Here is a 19,219-nt window from a genome sequence, read left to right as displayed (position 1 = left end):
ATTTTGCATCTATCCTAGCCGCCATCGCCTCTTTACCACCCACTTATACCATCCTTATTTTTATAATATATATATCATTATTTAATATTTCACGAAATATATGTTTACATTTATTCAAAAGAAATGATAAGTTGTATGAACAAACGATGTATAGTATTAAATTTTTATAAAGTCTCATACTATCATGTCATATACTATCAGACCTTATACTATATAGAATACGAAGCGAGCCCTTAGGAAAAATTACACACACCTCCCCAGATTTATCAATACAACACTCACCACCTGTTTATTATTTAATCATACATCGAGCCCCTTATTTTATTAATCAAACTACATAGACACCCCCTCGTATCTAACTTTCACTTAACACTGTTACGTTCTTGAAAAAAAAAGTGAAATCACTGAGCTCCCATCTATTATTTAATAAGACACTAGCCACCCTTACCTAATTACGAATATTGCACTAACTTCCCCTGAGATTTATTATCATTGCACCAACATTCCTAAGATTTATCATTATAACACTTAACACCCCTCTGTTTTTCTAAATGATATATGAAAAAAGGAGATATGTGCATTTCTAAACTAGAGGGAGGTCGGTTCAATAATGACAAATCACGAGAGAAGTGAATACAATTACATTTTCGATAAGGTGTTTAGTAGGGACAAGAGACAACTCCATGAACAACTAGTGAATATTTAGGTGATGATAGAGAACTTCCTCCTACTGTTGAGTCTCTACGTATAAGGCAGGTTATTGATTTTGTCTCATGATCATGGATCTGGAATCAAGATATGTAATCATGTCTCATTCAGATTCTCATAATAATGACTTTTAAGATTAATTAACTAATATACAGTAAGGTGGGGTGAGAATTTTTTTTCCCGATATTCAAAAGGGTGTAACTGTCTGACACACAGACAATCTCTTTTAAGAGGTGACTTTTCTGAGATACAAGTTTGTGTCATCATTCTTACTGTAACATAATTTGCCTATCATAGACAAACACTTTGTTAGTAGACTTTATGAGATTTTGTGTTCTTACACAACCGTCTACCCCTGAGATTTAGAATTTCGAGCCTTAGGGTTTCAATCATCAAGACAATCAACGTAAGAGTAAATGAGAGAACTTATCTTATATATTGAATGAGGGGCTCAGGCTTTTATAGTGGGGCTAAACCCCAACCCTAAATCTATTACATTTGAGCCTTATATTATCTACTGGGCCTTTTAGGGAATCAAGTCTGGCTAAGTTCCTATCAAGGCTGTAAGGAGTCGACCCGCCTAGGTCGAGGGTCCCTACCAGTAAAGGTTGAGCCGCCCCGCGCAGAATGAAGACGATCCACATGCCCGCAAGACGCCAAATCCTTTGCATGAGGATGAAGTGTCTTTAGCATAAGGAGTCAACCCGCCTAGGTCGAGCCACCCCGCGCAGGGCGAGGCTGGTCCACATGCCTGAAGACGCCAAATCCTTTGCATGAGGATGAAGTGTGTCTTGAGAATCCGCATGGGACGATGATCCCTGTTGATTGAGGTCGAGCCGCCTCGCGTAGGGAAAAGCCGATCCACATGTCCGCAAGACACCGAATCCTTTGCATGAGGATGAAGTGTGTCTTTAGCATCAGGAGCCGACCCGCCTTGGACGAGGATCACTGCTGATTGAGGTGTTGTGTGTAGTCCCATATGCATATAACTAAATCCAATATTTTTTAGGAAAATGATAGAAGACACGAGAATTTGGAGCACGATGAGGCACGACCACGTCAGCACATGTTTTATAATTTTTTTATTTATTTAAAAAGTGACAAATTACAAACTCCACACTCACATGGATGAAAATCCCTTTAATTCATCTTTCACTTCTTCAATTCAACATTGCTTTCACTTTATGTGCTTTGATCCCTCCAACTGTATGATATGACAAGAATAAGCATTCACAAGTAACCCCATCCCATACGCACAGTGAGCCAAAGACAGAGCACGGGCTTTCATCTTGAATTCCCCCAATTTCTTTTGTCTGGTGAAGGTGTTGGACTCCTTTAGGGGCTTTTGGTCCTCACCAATTCTAGATCCTGACGACTCCAATTCCAATTCCAACAACAGATTCAGAAGATGACAAGGCAGGAACAACCCAGGTCGATGTCTTTGATGTGGCTGCGAAATTCTTCAAGTGGGTTCGATCTATTGGGATTGTTCTGGAGAAGAGGAGGAGGGAGGGTTTCAGTGTCATGTATCTTTTCCCCACATCGAATAGAATGGTGGATTTCAAGAAGAACAGGAAACGAGAAATTAAAAAAGGAAGGGAGCGACAAAACCGTAAACAATTTCAACATCACTCGTGCCTCATCGTGCTCTCTCTGTCATACCATATAGCGGTGCTCTATTTTTTAAACACTATGATGACATTTAGCTCATTCCATTCACTACCTCATTTCATTTCCCGTCCTAAGACTCCGTAAGAATCAGTCCGCAACGGGCCTCTATTTTCATTTACATAGCCATTGAGTTAGCAGCCAATATTCAAGCAGCCTATGCAAAGGCATGACCTAATTCAATTTTCTTCTGTGCTATTTGTATTTGACTGATTCTATTGTAATTGTCAAAATTTTAAGGTCAACCAATGTCAAAGGATAAGATTTAAAAAAGAATATATCAATATCAAAGGACGCGCCAATAACTGAATTGATTATCTGAAAATTTAAAATATGACACGCGGATTAAAAATCAGTAGTTAAGGAATAGTAAAATATTAAATTTGTGTAGTTGGATTTAACAGCATAAACGGAATCCAAAAAAATGGAACCTTCCTTAAAAATGATGTGATAAGTCTTATCCATAAAGAATATTTAATCAAATAGTTAATTGAAAAAATAATAGACACGGCTTCATGAAAATTCAAGGCTGAGATGGAAAGTCCATATTGTGCAGTCCTTTTTGAAATCTGAAGATGATTATATTTAGTTGTGTCCTCGCATGAAATGTTCTATTCTTTTTTTTTTTGAACTAAAAATGTTCTATTCCTTACTTTATAGAATTGCGATGGCTTGCTTGTGAGGTAAAACCAGTACATCATAATTAAACACATTACATCCAATAATAATTTATCATAAGAGGAACAATTATATTCACTTTTAATTTAATTAGAATAAAAATTTATTTTTTTAATTTGATAAAAGTTAATTATATATCTGTATATATAGATAAAATTTACGCTAACACCATACATATACTTTTGATCCATATATTTTCTATAATAAGGCATTCAATAATGACATTTTTACTGACTTCTTTACAATGTGTAATTAACATTTATAGACAAAGCTAATTCATGCAAAGTAAGAGTATTTTTTAAGTCCCCGAGGGTTAACTCAAGTGGTAAGAGATAAGGGACATAAGGGTGAGGAGGGGGAGGTCCAGAGTTTCGAATCCTGGAAGGAAACTTTGAAGAGATTTTCTAACTTACTAACCACTAATATTTACCTATAAAAAAAAGAGTATTTTTTAATAAATACGAAAATTAAACTAAATATAATTTAAAGTGTAAGAATACTTGAATCTTTTAATTTCAAAACTTTTTTTTAAAATAATTTAAGTTATAGAGAACCAGCTTAGCGTCTGTCCTTTTGCATGTCAAAGAACCTTCTTGATTTAATACTACTAGCAGCCAAGCCATGCTTGCGCGTATTCGATTGATGAGGACAAATACATATTTGGCAGACATTTCTTCGTCGAACTTTCCAACATAATAATGATGACAGCAAAACAAAACTAAGGAAATTTACGCCTTCTTCTTTCCGGTCTTCCACCTTAAAATTCAAATTCAAAACTAGTAAAAGCCTCTGTGGCCCCACCTTCAACTGCTTCACTTATATATATAATTTAAAAACCTCATCAATTCTGAAATCTGAAATAAAAAACAATTTCTCTTCTTCTTCTTCTTCATCTTCTTCTTCTTTCTCTGTGCGCAACGCATTTCGTGAACTTTTATTTTCATTTTGAAAAAAAGAAGAATCGAACCCTTGCTTCGCAAGCTAAACACTGTTTCTCTTTAGGATCATTCTCATTCTTGAATATACACACACAAAGCAATCCCGTTTCGGTAAGGCATCTTCCTTTTCTTCTTCTTCGCAATTTGATACCTGTTTCAGCTATGCCACCAAACCCCTATTCACTTCATTCAATTTTCAAAATTATTTTTTAATTTTTTTGGAGAATCTTTTGCTATGAATCATGACAACAGTTTCGTGATGATTTTGTTATTCTCGGATAATTTTAGTAATAGTGAAACCTTACAATGATGTTCCATCGTTTCGTTGTTCAACAAAGTTGTTAGGAAGTTGAAACGGTTATAACGATTAACAACAACCGATGAACAAAATGCGTAAAAAGCTTTCATCATGTTCGGTTTTTAGTTTCAGGAATAGGAGGTACTGGTAGAGGAGGAGGATTAACGATTACCTAATTCTTGTTTTTTTTTTTACTATTTAAGCTATTTCAGTGGTGTGTGTGTGCTGTCAATGAAGTGTGTTTTTGTTTTTCTGAGTTGTGAATTCACATTTTTTGCCATTTGAATTTGGATCAATCATCAATGTGCTGGTTGAAATTATGCAGTGAGGAAACAACAGCCATGGGGGATGGCAATGGCGTTAGAACGTTGAAGGATTTTTCGATTCCGGATTACATACTATTACCCGGAACTGAGATTCGAACTTCTTCCCATGTTCCAACATGTCCTGTGATTGTCTTCATTAATACCAAAAGTGGTGGTCAGCTTGGAGGGGAGCTTCTTGTCACCTATAGTACACTTCTTAACAAAAACCAGGTATTGGGAATGGTCGGATGTGGGTTAAAATCAAATACTATATTAAAATTGTTTTGATTTTGATGGGTGGGTGGGATCATGGGAGGAGAACCTGTTTGTTCAGCTATGTTTTTTTTTTGTTGGCATTTTATTTGGTTTGATTGATGTTGAGGTAACTTGTTTACCAGGTTTTTGATTTGGGGGTGAAAGCTCCAGACAAGGTGCTGCATCAGCTTTATGCTAATTTAGAAACGCTCAAGCACAAAGGGGATAATTTCGCTGCCGAAGTTCAGAATAGGTTGAGGATAATTGTAAGCTGATCTATCCATTGCACTTTCTGATTGTGATTTTCTTTTACGTTCCTGCACCGTGTGCCTTTAGTCTCATGTTTCAAAGCTTTTGATTTCTGATTATCTCCATGTATTCCCTGAAAAACAGGTTGCAGGTGGAGATGGTACTGCCAGCTGGCTTCTTGGGGTAGTAGCTGACCTGAAATTACCTCGGCCACCGCCAGTTGCAACAGTGCCACTGGGGACTGGAAATAATCTCCCCTTTGCATTTGGATGGGTAATTTATTTGGATATTTACTCAATACACTGAACTAAAAGAATTTCATTGTCACCTGGATCAATTTTCATTTTGTTTCTGTTCCTTCTGATTCTTGAACATGTCAACATCAATTCATAGAAGTAAACATTTCTTCACCTTATTATGATCGCCTTGTATCAGTTATCATTTTGTTTCACTTTTTTGGTCATTTTAAGTACAAACTACAAGTATCAAGTCATGAATAGCGAGGCTAATTTTTGAATTTGAAATCAGACAATTAGGATTACTCTGGTTCAAACTAGGTCTTGTTTATTTTTCTTGGACAATTGACGACATGCACCAATTATAAATTTATTGCATCTGTTAATTAGATGTTGGTAACTTACAAGATTGGTATACAAATTTTACAAGCTTATATATTAGCAACAATCTTCGTTTGCAGTTATGGTCAAATTTAAGGTTTTACTCTGTGCTGGATGCTTTGCATGAGTTATGTATATGCTCAGTTTGATGTTTCATTCTCAGGGAAAGAAAAATCCAACCACAGACATCCAATCAGTGGGGTCATTCCTGAATCTAGTAAGATCTGGAAAGGAAATGAAAATAGACAGGTTAAACTCTGATACACAGTGAATGCACAACTAAACCAGTGAGACTTTGCTTCAACAATTTAGAAATGTGATGTGTATAAGTTGCATTCAATTATAACTGTATCTGAGTCATGTGAGAGACAATTATGTGTCTAGTATTTTAACGTTGGTTACTTAAACTACTTTCGGTTGTATTTTTATATCTTGTTTTATTATTGCATCTGTATAGGGTGATTTTGTTTCTTGTAGTCAAGATATTTTACTTCCAATCGGTGCTTATTTTCTTACACTCATTTTTCATTAAGTTTCTAAGATTTGGTATGCATTAAAATAAAACTTGTGGTTTCCTAAGACTTGCTAATTTTAAAATCGGATAGTGGGGCACTATATCCAGCATATGCAAATAGGAAAGCATGCACAAAGATAAAAAATAAAACATAGTTAGCATCTTGTGTAAGTTATTTCATGACTGATGAATTTCTTTGACTCTAATGAGATCTTATTTGTAAATCATCAAATGTTTTTCAGCTGGCATATTACAATGAGAATGAGGGCCCCAAAAGAAGGTTCATGTGACCCGATTGCACCCCTTGAGCTTCCACATGCTCTGCATGCATTTCACCGTGTCTCTTCAACAGATAAACTAAACTTGGTGAGTATTTTATTTTTCTTTTCCCTTTTTTTTTCATCTGTTTATGTCTGCGCGTCATTATTTTCACTAATGCATTTGTGTGTTCAAGAATTTATTGCTGTTGTCCACATGGAAATTCTGTAAAAGAGATTAAGAAAAATAAAAGATGCTTGTTAAGTGCTCTGAAGCAATAAAGTCTTCAATGAAAATAAGTTAATCCTACTAAAATACTATTACTAATTTGAGTTAGCTTCTTTTCTTTCCTAATTCCAAAATATTGTTGAAATTCATGGTCTCTCTCTCTCTCTCTCTCTCTCACCAGAATATGACTTCTGATTTGCTATCAAAGAGTTGTGACCCGAAAGATTATTGAAATTTCTGGTCTCTCTTAGTCTTTAGGAATATAACTTCTGCTTCACCATTGAACAATTGTGATTACTAATATAGACAACACAAATCATTGTATGTAGACGTTAGTATAAATTTTAATCCTAAATAACAAATATAGAAAAGAACTAATCTTAACATGACCGATATGATTTCAATGATTTAGCTGGTCACCTACACCTATGAATATGAAAGAGTCAGAATTTTGATTTTTTTTTATAAGCGTGTCAGAATTTTGATGGTGTAGGAAAAGCGAAAGTAATTCCAAACAGAATCACGAAATTGCAGTCTTAAGTTTTTATTTCTTTAGCAATTCTTTTTACTTCAAAGAGCAAGGCATCTATGTGTTCTCATGATCTCATTGGTGAGTTGTTGTCTGTTCTCAGGAAGGTTATCACACTTACCGTGGGGGATTCTGGAACTACTTTAGCATGGGTAAGAAAATTAAACTTGTCTTGAAGTTATTGGGTCAGTGGCAAGTTCATTTTTGAAAATTTTTGGTGGTGTACATTGGAGAGAGTTCAAAGCTGCAGCAGTACATATAAAAAACTTCAAAGCTATTAGATTAGTGCATCCTCTAAGAATGCCTTAAAATGTGTGTGTATCCCATGCAGGAATGGACGCCCAAATATCCTATGCATTTCATTCTGAAAGGAAGTTACATCCAGAAAAGTTTAAAAACCAGTTATATAATCAGGTACCAAATTCCTCAAATAGTATTATGTTTTGAAGCCATGAATAATGTCATTATTTTTGTTACTATAGTCAAAAGCAGGGACAAATGTTTTTGTGATAATATAAAATGGTTGTAGTAATCTATCTATCAGGGACAAATGTTCAGTCTTATAATTTACTGCAGTCTAATTTGATAAATTTTCTGTAATTATTCATTCAAGACAAATTTCAATTATCAAGTGCCTGTATAGTTTTTGAGGTTCTTGCAGTAGTTTATAAATCAGTAACTTACCATATGATGAAATCCAAATGTCATTATATTTTGAGGCTATATGGGGTATTTTTTCTAGTTAGGGGTGAACCGTTCACTTTTATCTCTCTATTGTCAATCATTCATTTCTTTTGGTAACCAGAGTGCCTATCTGAAGCTTGGATGTCAACAAGGATGGTTCTTTTCTTCTCTGTTCCAATCGTCGCGGTTAGTTATTAAAGAGACATCAATTTATAATACTTTTGAGTCAATCTATTTCACAATTTAACTTCTATGAGGGAAGTCTAATTCAAATTTTAAATATTGACACAGGAATATTGCTCAGCTGACAAAGGTTAAGATAATGAAAAAGCAAGGTCAGTGGGAAGACCTCCACATACCTCGCAGGTTAGACACTCTTTAAAACATGGAATCATGGATTGTCTCTCAGACTTGGTATATATTTTTAAGAAACAACTTGAACTTGGACAAACTCTATAAATATGTTGTATCCTGAAAGCATTAATGGAACTTAGTGGTACTTTTATTAACGTTTGATACTCATCTTGGTGATCTGACATCTTCTACACTTGAATTTGATGAAAATATATTTATGTATTTCATTAATAATACTTGACAATAGACTACAATATATATAGACTAACAAAGAGATAAAAACAAACTAAATCTATTTAAACCTATCTCTATTTAAATAGATATCATCTCTATTTAAATAGATACTAATCTAAGATAGAGAAACAAATCTTAACTATATCTCTATGAGATAAGACTAATAATAAACTAAATCTTAACAGATATTCAACATCTACGAGTGCTTTATTCTGTATCAATTTATTTTGATTGTGCAATGAGGCTTCTCCTGAGATTTTAGACATGGGCAAACTTCATTTTCCTTAGGTTTTGGTTTTCAAGAGAGTTACTAGCCAATAGCCATTGATATGAAATAGTTCTATTCCTTAGTAAGCATTTTGTTGTTAGTAGAGTATGAAGATTTTTAGTGGAAAAGAAAATAAAGTACTAGAAATATGACTAAATCAGTCCTTACTCCTTATAGAGAGTATAGCAATCCTCACCCTTAAGCTAGCTATAGGATAGATTCGGTTAGTCCGAATTCTAAGATAAAGTAACATAAGATAAAAGTATTACATTTCTAATGATGATTTTTTATGATAATTTTATGGATCATTTATCGTATTACTCAAGCATTTGACTTTTCATCTACAGCATACGATCAATAGTTTGCCTCAACTTGCCTAGCTTTTCTGGTGGACTCAATCCTTGGGGAAAACCAAATAAAAAGAAATCAGCTTATGTAAGTGCTTAATTTCATAGCTCTATATCTTTTAGGATACACAATTGTTAAAAACTATCTTTGTACGAGGATTTTGATTGGATATGTATATTACTTTTCCTTTCAGAGGGACCTGACTCTTCCCTTTGTGGATGATGGCATGTTTGAGGTTGTCGGTTTCAGAGATGCTTGGCATGGTCTTGTATTGTTAGCACCAAATGGGCACGGGACTCGTTTGGCACAGGTAGGACATATTAGTTTTGTGTTCATAGCAATATACTTGTTATCTCATGGCCTAAAACTTGATCAGTTGTCCTCTTTCATCTAAAATTAAGCTTGTGCTTTTAGGATCAGGGACAGACCTGAGTATTGTGAAAATGGGGCAGTCGCCCCAAAAGAGAAAATTTTCTTCAATAGAATAGTATTCTGTTTCTACCCCCCATAAAACATTTACACAGTATCTTTCAACTAGTTTGTAAATTTTGCCTAATCCATTAAATTTTCGCCCTTCTTACTCATTTCTTTTCCTGGTTTGCGAATTATTAAAGTTGTAGCTAACTGATATTTGTATGCTATTATTATAATCATGAAGGCAAGCAAAATCCGTTTTGAGTTTCACAAGGCTGCAGCAGCTGACTGCACATTCATGAGAATTGACGGAGAACCATGGAAACAACCCCTCCCTCAGGATGATGACACAGTTGTTGTTGAGATATCTCATCATGGTCAAGTGAACATGCTTGCCACCCCATTATGCCGCTCTAAAAGTGTGCATGACCCCTCCTCACCCTCTGTAGACCATGAAGAAGAAGATAGCAGTGATGACGAATCATCAGAAAATTGGGAAGAGCGTCGCAAGTTTGGTGCAGCTGAGACATTCAAATATCCCGATGGAACTGATGAGGCTCACATAAGTTAGCGTAGAGCGAAGTAGCATTGCATTGCTCCATTCGGGCGTGGTGTGGTGGTTAAAACTTAGAAGGCAATAATGGTAGGAAGAATGACAGGGTAGGAGTGAAATATTTTGCTTTTGTGCATATGATTTTTCTTGCATATAATTCTTAGTGTATAGAACTTTTGGTGGGTTCGTGTACATTCTGAATGGAGACATCAATGGCCAATGGGATTGGATTTGGGGGTATTATGGCATGTGGTATCCTCTGTACGTATGTTTCATAGGTGTTTCTTCAAAACCAAAGGGAATTCATCCAGTGAAACAAAATATAAGGTTTCATGCGTTATATTGTGTTTTATTTTCATACCGTTGACTCTTTTATTTCATTTTCGTCTCAAGTCTTCGGAAACAGAATTTGATATTTATGCTATAAAATACCATATATGTTAATTTCTAACACCATTTCAAATCAAAATGTACGGTTAGCGATGTCTAACAATTACTTTTATATATAGTAAAAATTAACACAAATGCTAAGGCCCCATTGTAAAACATTTGTATTTGTATTTTGTACAAGGAAAATACTTAAATACATTGGGCCTTGCATGTCTTATATAAATGCATTGGGCCCTGCATGTCTTATATAAATTGATTGGATTATCCTAAAAATATATTATTTCTTTCGATGTCCTAAAAGTATAATTTCCCTCATGTCCTCGAAAGATACAATGTAATTACATACTTATATGTATTACATCAACTAATTACCCTATCTGCTGAAATTTAACTTTCTATTCAATGGATTGAGGGTAATGATCGAATACTGGACCGCGGTAAGAATTGAAAACTAGACCGTTTGATCATAAAAACTTTGATATCATATATCAAACAAATAATTACTAAAAGTTTAAACTATTGCGTAAGAGTCATGTGTATGTCTATCTAAAAACCATACAATGTAGATGGACTTTTTTTTTTCTTATTTGATCGACGCAAAGCCACATGTTAATGATGTCGTAATTACTTCATCTTAAATGGTGTTTTGATCAACATTACGTTTTTTTAACCTAAAGTATTCACGACTGACAGTAATGATTAATTCCTTCATTATGGGTCTCACACTAAGCGGTAAACAATTAATCACAAGTTGCGCTCTATTCCTAGGCAAAGATTAAACCCTCAACCTAATGATTAAGAGACAAATTGAGCTAACCAACTACGTCACACCTTATGGTTGATCAATATTATGTTGATGATATTCCATATTTAGTTCTTAATTATCAACAATATATTGTTAGAATCAACAAAAGATGTTAATTTCATGTTCAAACTAGACTTTTGGTCCATTTAGTTTAGTATTTAGATAAAAATTAAGCAAAAATAGTCCGGGAGTTAACTTGACATCCAATATTTACTTAATTGCTGACATGACTAACTCTAATTAACTTCCCAATTCCCACTATTAACTGATTCACTCATTATATTTCTCATTACTTCTGTCCATGTATTTATTTTAAAAGTTCATATATCATTCATATATTATCATCAAATTAATTTAATAAATTAATTCATATTTATATATAACCTAAAATAAATCGGTGTAACTATATTGATGATAATATTTTAACCTATTTTGCAGAGTTCTTCATCTCTTCCTCTCAGGTTTTTTTGGCGGGCAGTCAGAGCAGGTTGTTTTCTCCTTTTGGGATTGTTTGTTGGAACACTGCCGTTTTGGTTCCTCTGCTCCAAAGCATACTACGTAGTTTCATTGCATCCTCGTTCCAATGAATCTCCTCCGTGTTTCATTCACCGCCACCCTCAAAACCTTTCGGAACGTTAACTCTCACAACATGATGATCCGCAGCTTCGCCACCGCCACCGCCGCGGCTGTGAAACCAGATTCAGAACCGAAGAAGTTGCAGGAAGCGTATCGAAAGTTGAAGCGGTTGTGCCAGGAAGGGAATGTGATAAAGGCTGAGGAGATGCTTGAGGATCGGAGATGAAATGGAAGGGCTTGTCCGTTGATGAGAGGACTTACTCGTCTGTCATTGGTTGGTTCTGCGACCAGGATGACATTGATTCAGCTCATACCCTTTTGAGTAAAATGATTGTTAAGGGTTTTTCGCCTTCGGTTGCTACATACAATAGACTTGTTTTTGCATATTGTCGTCAGGATAGTGTTGATGAGGCTGTGGGGATTCTGAGGGCCATGGCTGAGAGAGGTTTGTCTCCTGATGTTGATAGTTATAACCGTGTTATTTCTAAGTTTTGCGAAATGGAGGAGCTGGAGGAGGCTCTTCAATTGAAGGAGGAGATGGTTGATAAATGATAAGGGCATCTTTCCTGATGCTGCCACGTATTCGTCGCTTATGGAGGCCTTGTGCGTGGAGCAAAGACTGTCGGAAGCTTTTGATCTCTTCCTAGAGATGCTGCGGAGGGTGTGTCGCCAGATAAGCTTACTTATGCTAGATTGAAGAATGCTTGTTGTCTTGTAGGTGAATTCACTAAGGCTTTTCATTTGCATGATGAAATGATACTCAAGGGGTTTTTGCCTGATTTTGTTACTGGGTTTTCGCCGGCTATTGTTACATACAATGCGCTTATTCATGGGCTTTGCTTTTTGGATAGGGTTGAGGAGGCTTTGGAGATTTTGAGGGGCATGCCTGAGATGGGGTTGTCCCCTGATGCTGTTTGTTATAGCACTGTTATATCCGGGTTTTGCCAAATCGGGGAGCTGGGGAAGGCGTACGAATTGAAGATTGAGACGGAGGAGAAGGCCATATGGTGGCTTGATAAAGATACATATGATTCACTTATGGCCAGCCTGTCGTATGAGGATACTTATTCTAGTGTGATGAATGACTACTCAGCTAAAGGTAACATGGAAAGGGCTTTTCAATTTTTTGATGATATGTCACATAATGATTATTTGTCAAGTTATGATGCCTATAGTGTGTTTATTGTTAGAAATTTTGATCAGTGGAAAACACAAACAGAAACTGAACACGTGAAAACCAGCAGACAACAGACAAAGCAGGAAACAATCAATGCAACATAACAGACAAATAAGCCTATAATTAAAATAACAAGAGAATGAGTTCAGAGTGGCCTGGGTTGAAGCACGCTAGGCGCTGTCCTTAGAGAGAAAACGCCCCAACTGCACTGGGTAAATTAAGAACTTGATGCGCTCCTCTCCCAAGATACGTCAACCCGTTGAATCTGTCGTGTGCAGCGAAAGATCCCTGAACTGATGAACAAACTGTGCTCTTTGAATGTTAATTGATGGAAAAACAGTTTTCAGAGAGGATGAATGTTAAAGGTGGAGATCGAAAAATCGTTTTCTGCAAGTCTGATAAATAGAGGTTGTTCAACGTCTTTTTCCAAAGTGGAGAACGTGCATCAGAATAATAGGAAACACGTGAAACAAATCAGAGAGGAGTGGAAAGATATTTGTGTGTAACAAAACTGAAACAAATCCTTGCATAAAAATAGGATAAATATCTTAAAATCTAAACCATATCAGAAAATAATATATAGCTTTTAAGATTGACATATCACTAACGTAAAATAGGATTTTAAATTACCTAAATATGAAATTTTCCAACAATCCCCCACATAATTTAAAATCTAGAAAGAATTTTAACATTCAAAGAGCACATGATATTGTATATTCAGCATGAGGAACCTTCCGGGTTTGAGCCCCACACCTAGTGCATATGTACCTCCGCTTGAGTAGATATGGAGACTTGATTGTCTTGAGCCATATCCACTAAAACCAAACTTTAGAACACAGCACATACAATATAGTTGTTCAATCAAAGTTCTCATCATTGGTTGCGCGTTACGGCCTTGCGCATGTATCTTGTTTCGTGAGTGTCACTTAGAGATTAGCCCAAAATCTCACAAAGGCGGCCCCACCTCCACACTCACTAGGTGAACCCTCAAAGGGTGATCCGTGACCATCACCCCTACAAACCATTGTCATTGGGTCCATTAAGAGGTAATTCCAACCTCAACCTTAAAATTGCCACAGTTTAAAATTCAAAGTACACCATGCCATAGGAATGGGAAACGGAACAGCTCCGTCATATAAATATTTTGGTGTACCATAATCAGCAAACAACTTCGTTCTTACCCGTTGAACTCCTTTCATGGGATCGCCATTAATTTGGAGACGGGTGTCCGTTGTTGCGACTAATTTATGGGCTTTAGTCCCATTCCCCTCGACGTTTCAAGTACTTGTTGACGTGTTAGGCCTTTTGTAAGCGGATCTGCAAGATTGTTTTCTGACCTGACAAAATCAAGAGAAATAACACCATGAGATATCAAATTTCTAATAGATTTATGTCTCACTCTAAGATGTCTTCTCTTTTCATTGAAATTTTTGCTATTAACCTTAGCTATAGCAGATTGGCTATCACAATGCATTGAAATTGGAGCTATAGGCTTATTTAACAAAGGCAAATCACATAACAGATTTTTTAGAAACTCAGCCTCATTAGTAGCAGTATCTAAACTAATAATTTCAGCTTCCATAGTAGAACGTGAAATAATAGTTTGCTTTGCAGATTTCCAAGATACTGCACCTCCAGCCAAAGTAAAAACATAACCACTTGTTGATTTAGTTTCATCAGAATCAGAAATCCAATTTGCATCACTAAATCCTTCTATAACACCGGGAAAAATAGTGTAATGAATGCCATAATCAATGGTTCCCTTGAGGTATTTAAAAACTCTTTCTAATGCAGTCCAATGAGATTCATCAGGATTATGAGTATATCTCCCTAATCTACCAACAGCATATGCAATATCAGGTCTAGAGAAATTTGTCAAATGCAACAAGGAACCAATAATTTGAGCATATTTAAGTTGTGAAACACCTTCTTTTGTATTTTTCTTTAATTTTACAGCAGGGTCATAAGGTGTAGAAACAGGTTTGACATTAAAATAATCAAACTTCTTTAACAGTTTTTCAACATAATGTGATTGTGTTAAAACAATGCCATCATCTTTCTTTATCAATTTAATGCCCAAAATAACATCTACAGGACCAAGGTCCTTCATATCAAAATTTCTAGACAAGAAAGATTTTACATCTTCAATAACATGCAAGTTGCTCCCAAAGATCAATATGTCATCCACATACAAGCACAAAATAACACATTCACCATCATCAAGTGTTTTCACATACACACATTTATCACTATTGTTAATTTGAAAACCATATGAAAGAATAACTTGATCAAATTTTTCATGCCACTGTTTTGGAGCTTGTTTCAAGCCATATAAAGATTTAACAAGTTTGCAAACTTTATTCTCTTTTCCAGGTTCTTCAAAACCTTCAGGTTGATTCATATAAATCTCTTCTTCTAAATCACCATTCAAAAAGGCAGTTTTAACATCCATTTGATGAATCTTTAAATTAAAAACACAAGCAAGAGCAATTAAAACTCTAATGGTAGTGATCTTAGAAACAGGAGAATAAGTATCAAAGAAGTCAACACCCTCTACTTGGCTACACCCAAGAACATCTAGCCTAGCTTTATATTTCTCAATGGAACCGTCTGTCCTTAGTTTTTTACGAAAGATCCACTTGCAACGAATACTCTTACAACCAGGGGGAAGATCAGTTAAGAACCAAGTTTTGTTAGCTCTTAGGGAGTTCATTTCATCATTTATAGCTTCCTTCCAAAAAGGAGCTTCCGGGGATCTAACAGCTTCACTATAATTTTTAGGATCATCCTCAAGTAAAAGTGTACAAAAATCAGAACCAAAATCTGTAGCTTTTCTAGTCCTTTTACTTCTTCTAGGTTCATGTTCAACATCTACATTAGCATCATTACTGCAGGACAAACCAGAACTAGAGCACTCATTAACTGGTCTAGATAAGCTACTTTTCATTGGAAAAATATTTTCAAAGAACACAGCATCACGTGACTCCATAATTGTGTTGTTAGAAATTTCAGCAATCTCAGAATTTAAAACCAAAAATCTATAAGTAGTACTATGCAGAGAATATCCAACAAAGACACAATCAATAGTTTTGGGACCTATTTTCCTTTTCTTGATGATAGGAACATTAACCTTTGCAAGACACCCCCACACTTTGAGATATTTCAAATTTGGTTTTCTATTTTTCCAAAACTCATAAGGTGTTTTATCAGAATTTTTATAAGGAATTCTATTAAGTATATGACAAGCAGTATATAATGCTTCACCCCACAGATTTTTAGGTAAACCTGAACTTATAAGCATAGAATTCACCATGTCAAGTAAAGTTCTATTTTTTCTTTCAGCTACACCATTAGATTGAGGAGCATAAGGAGGAGTAAATTCATGAACAATACCATGCATTTCAAAATATTCACTCATTTCTGTAGAAGCATATTCTCCACCTCTATCAGATCTAAGAACCTTAATTTTCCTTTCTAACTGATTTTCAACCTCTGCTTTATATGTTTTAAATCTGTCAAACAGCTCACTTTTATGATTAATTAAATACACATAGCAATATTTAGAAAAGTTATCTATAAAAGTGATGAAATATCTTTTACCACCACGAGTTAAAACATCATTGCTATCACATACTCACTATGAATTAATTCAAGCAAGCTAGTTTCCTTTTCAACACATTTATTAAAAGGTTTTCTAGGTTGTTTCGCTTGAACACATATTTCACATTTTTGTTTTACATCAACAGACATCTTAGGAATAAGATCAAGTAGCATCATTCTTCTAACAGAATTCAAATTAACATGTCCAAGCCTACCATGCCAATAATTAGAGCACTCTACATTGGAGACAATCAAAGAAGAATTTCCAGAATTTTTATTAGATGAAAAAGGCATAACATTTAACTTAAACAAACCATCACAAGTGTACCCTTTACCAATAAAAACACCAAATCTAGAAATAACAGCTCTATTTGACTCAAGTACAAATTTGTAACCTTGTTTGACTAACAAGGAAACACTTATTAAATTTCTCCTAAAATCAGAAACATGATAAACTCCATTTAAAACAAGACGCTTTCCAGAAGAGAACTCTAAGCTAATTTGGCCTTCTCCAGCAACATGTGCTACACTCCCATTCCCCATGCTCACAGTTCGTGTACTTGATTCCTGGTATAAAGAAAAGAATTTTTTATCAGTACACACATGAACATTAGCTCCAGAGTCTAAAAACCAATCATTTGAGTTAAAAACAAAGTTTAACTCTGGGCCAGTGACATGGTACCTGTCAGATAGGGAATTGGAGGCAGCACCCACAGAGACAACATTGGCTTCAGGCTTATGGGTAGACATTGGTTGACGACGACGTTGAAAACAGTTCTTAGCAACATGATTCGCTCGTCCACATATAAAGCAAAAGGTCTCATTCCCTTGAATTTTAGCCACATGCCTATTGTTGTTATTAGGAGCATTGTCTTTATTTTTAGAGAAAGCTGGTTTTTTGAAAGACTTATATCTGTTTGGCCCGTGCCTATTGAAGGACTTTGAAGAGGATTTACTAGAGCCTTCAACCATGTGGACTTTAGCTTGAAAATTAGAGGCTTGCAAATTCTTTTGAGAAAGACGATGTTTTTCCTCAATACGCAGACATATAAGCAACTCATCAAAAGTAAAACCTTCAGGCTTATGTTTCAAACTTCTAGCAAAATCAGACCAAGAAGGAGGCAATTTTGAAATCATGAAGGTCACAAGCATGACATCAGGCAAAACAATTCCTTTTAGTTTCATGTCATAAACAATATTTTCAAACTCATGGATTTGATCTAACACAGACTTCTTATCAACCATATGAAACTCAATCATTTTTTCACAAGAATAACGACTTAACCCTTTCTCAGCTGAACCATATTTCTTTTCAAGGGCTTCCCATAACTCAACTGCAGTTTTGGTATGACAAAATATTTTATAAATATTATCAGACAATGCACTCAAAATACGACCATGACACAAGATATCTTTATCTGTTGCATCATCATTAGCATCCTCTTTAGTACTAGCAGGGGTTTTAGTACCATCAATTTCAACAACCTCTTTAGATGATGATGTTGTTTGTTTTCCAGTTTTAGAACCAGAAATCACAGAGAACAGACTCAACTCAGTAAGCCAAAATTTCATTTGTTGTTGCCAACAATAGAAATTTTCACCACTGAATTTTTCAGGTTTGCTAGACATAGCCTTAAGCATTTCCATAGCAGACATTTTGAACAGAACAAAACACAGAAGATGTAGACAGAATTAAAACTTTTCTCTCTAAGAATGTTAGAAATTTTGATCAGTGGAAAACACAAACAGAAACTGAACACGTGAAAACCAGCAGACAACAGACAAGGCAGGAAACAATCAATGCAACATAACAGACAAATAAGCCTATAATTAAAATAACAAGAGAATGAGTTCAGAGTGGCCTGGGTTGAAGCACGCTAGGCGCTGTCCTTAGAGAGAAAACGCCCCAACTGCACTGGGTAAATTAAGAACTTGATGCGCTCCTCTCCCAAGATACGTCAACCCGTTGAATCTGTCGTGTGCAGCGAAAGATCCCTGAACTGATGAACAAACTGTGCTCTTTGAATGTTAATTGATGGAAAAACAGTTTTCAGAGAGGATGAATGTTAAAGGTGGAGATCGAAAAATCGTTTTCTGCAAGTCTGATAAATAGAGGTTGTTCAACGTCTTTTTCCAAAGTGGAGAACGTGCATCAGAATAATAGGAAACATGTGAAACAAATCAGAGAGGAGTGGAAAGATATTTGTGTGTAACAAATCTGAAACAAATCCTTGCATAAAAATAGGATAAATATCTTAAAATCTAAATCATATCAGAAAATAATATATAGCTTTTAAGAATGACATATCACTAACGTAAAATAGGATTTTAAATTACCTAAATATGAAATTTTCCAACATTTATTAATGGACTTTATAAGAAAGCTAGGACAAGAGAAGCTAAGAGGGATCTTTTGGATATGGCTTCTAATGAGTTTTTGTCTATGCCATCTCACACAGTATATGATATTCTTTTAGAGAACTGCAGTAATAGTGAATTTAAGAGTCTGGTAGAGCTTGTTAAAGATTATAGTATGACGGATTTATCGGACGACTTAGCCACAGCTCATAC

At 35.3% G+C, this 19,219-nt stretch overlaps 2 protein-coding genes across 2 annotated transcripts; both read left to right on the top strand.

Annotated features, from left to right (window-relative positions):
• The first annotated feature begins 3,919 nt into the window (after positions 1-3,919).
• Positions 3,920-10,440, top strand: LOC130745502 (diacylglycerol kinase 1-like). Its single transcript, XM_057597798.1, has 13 exons — positions 3,920-4,103; positions 4,616-4,826; positions 4,994-5,116; positions 5,244-5,372; positions 5,880-5,965; positions 6,473-6,596; positions 7,349-7,397; positions 7,577-7,659; positions 8,051-8,115; positions 8,221-8,295; positions 9,133-9,220; positions 9,327-9,443; positions 9,792-10,440. Exons 2-13 carry the CDS (start codon positions 4,632-4,634, stop codon positions 10,116-10,118), a joined length of 1,461 nt encoding a protein of 486 aa, XP_057453781.1. The 5' UTR covers positions 3,920-4,103; positions 4,616-4,631; the 3' UTR covers positions 10,119-10,440.
• A 1,653-nt stretch (positions 10,441-12,093) lies between these two features.
• On the top strand, positions 12,094-13,152 carry LOC130744602 (pentatricopeptide repeat-containing protein At1g62720-like). The gene is made up of 2 exons (XM_057596773.1): positions 12,094-12,316; positions 12,590-13,152. Exons 1-2 carry the CDS (start codon positions 12,094-12,096, stop codon positions 13,150-13,152), a joined length of 786 nt encoding a protein of 261 aa, XP_057452756.1.
• Positions 13,153-19,219: the final 6,067 nt, after the last annotated feature.

The sequence above is a fragment of the Lotus japonicus genome, chromosome 3 (assembly GCF_012489685.1).
Source record: "Lotus japonicus ecotype B-129 chromosome 3, LjGifu_v1.2".
Lineage (NCBI taxonomy): Eukaryota > Viridiplantae > Streptophyta > Magnoliopsida > Fabales > Fabaceae > Lotus > Lotus japonicus.
This window is presented reverse-complemented; position numbering and strand designations above follow the sequence as displayed.

Coding starts and splice junctions, on each gene's coding strand:
- LOC130745502 (XM_057597798.1), top strand. CDS start 4,632: ATGGGGGATGGCAATGGCGTTAGAACGTTGAAGGATTTTTCGATTCCG. Junction 4,827..4,993: donor CACTTCTTAACAAAAACCAG/GTATTGGGAATG, acceptor CTTGTTTACCAG/GTTTTTGATTTGGGGGTGAA. Junction 7,660..8,050: donor AAAACCAGTTATATAATCAG/GTACCAAATTCC, acceptor TTTGGTAACCAG/AGTGCCTATCTGAAGCTTGG.
- LOC130744602 (XM_057596773.1), top strand. CDS start 12,094: ATGAAATGGAAGGGCTTGTCCGTTGATGAGAGGACTTACTCGTCTGTC. Junction 12,317..12,589: donor GAGGGCCATGGCTGAGAGAG/GTTTGTCTCCTG, acceptor GTTGTCTTGTAG/GTGAATTCACTAAGGCTTTT.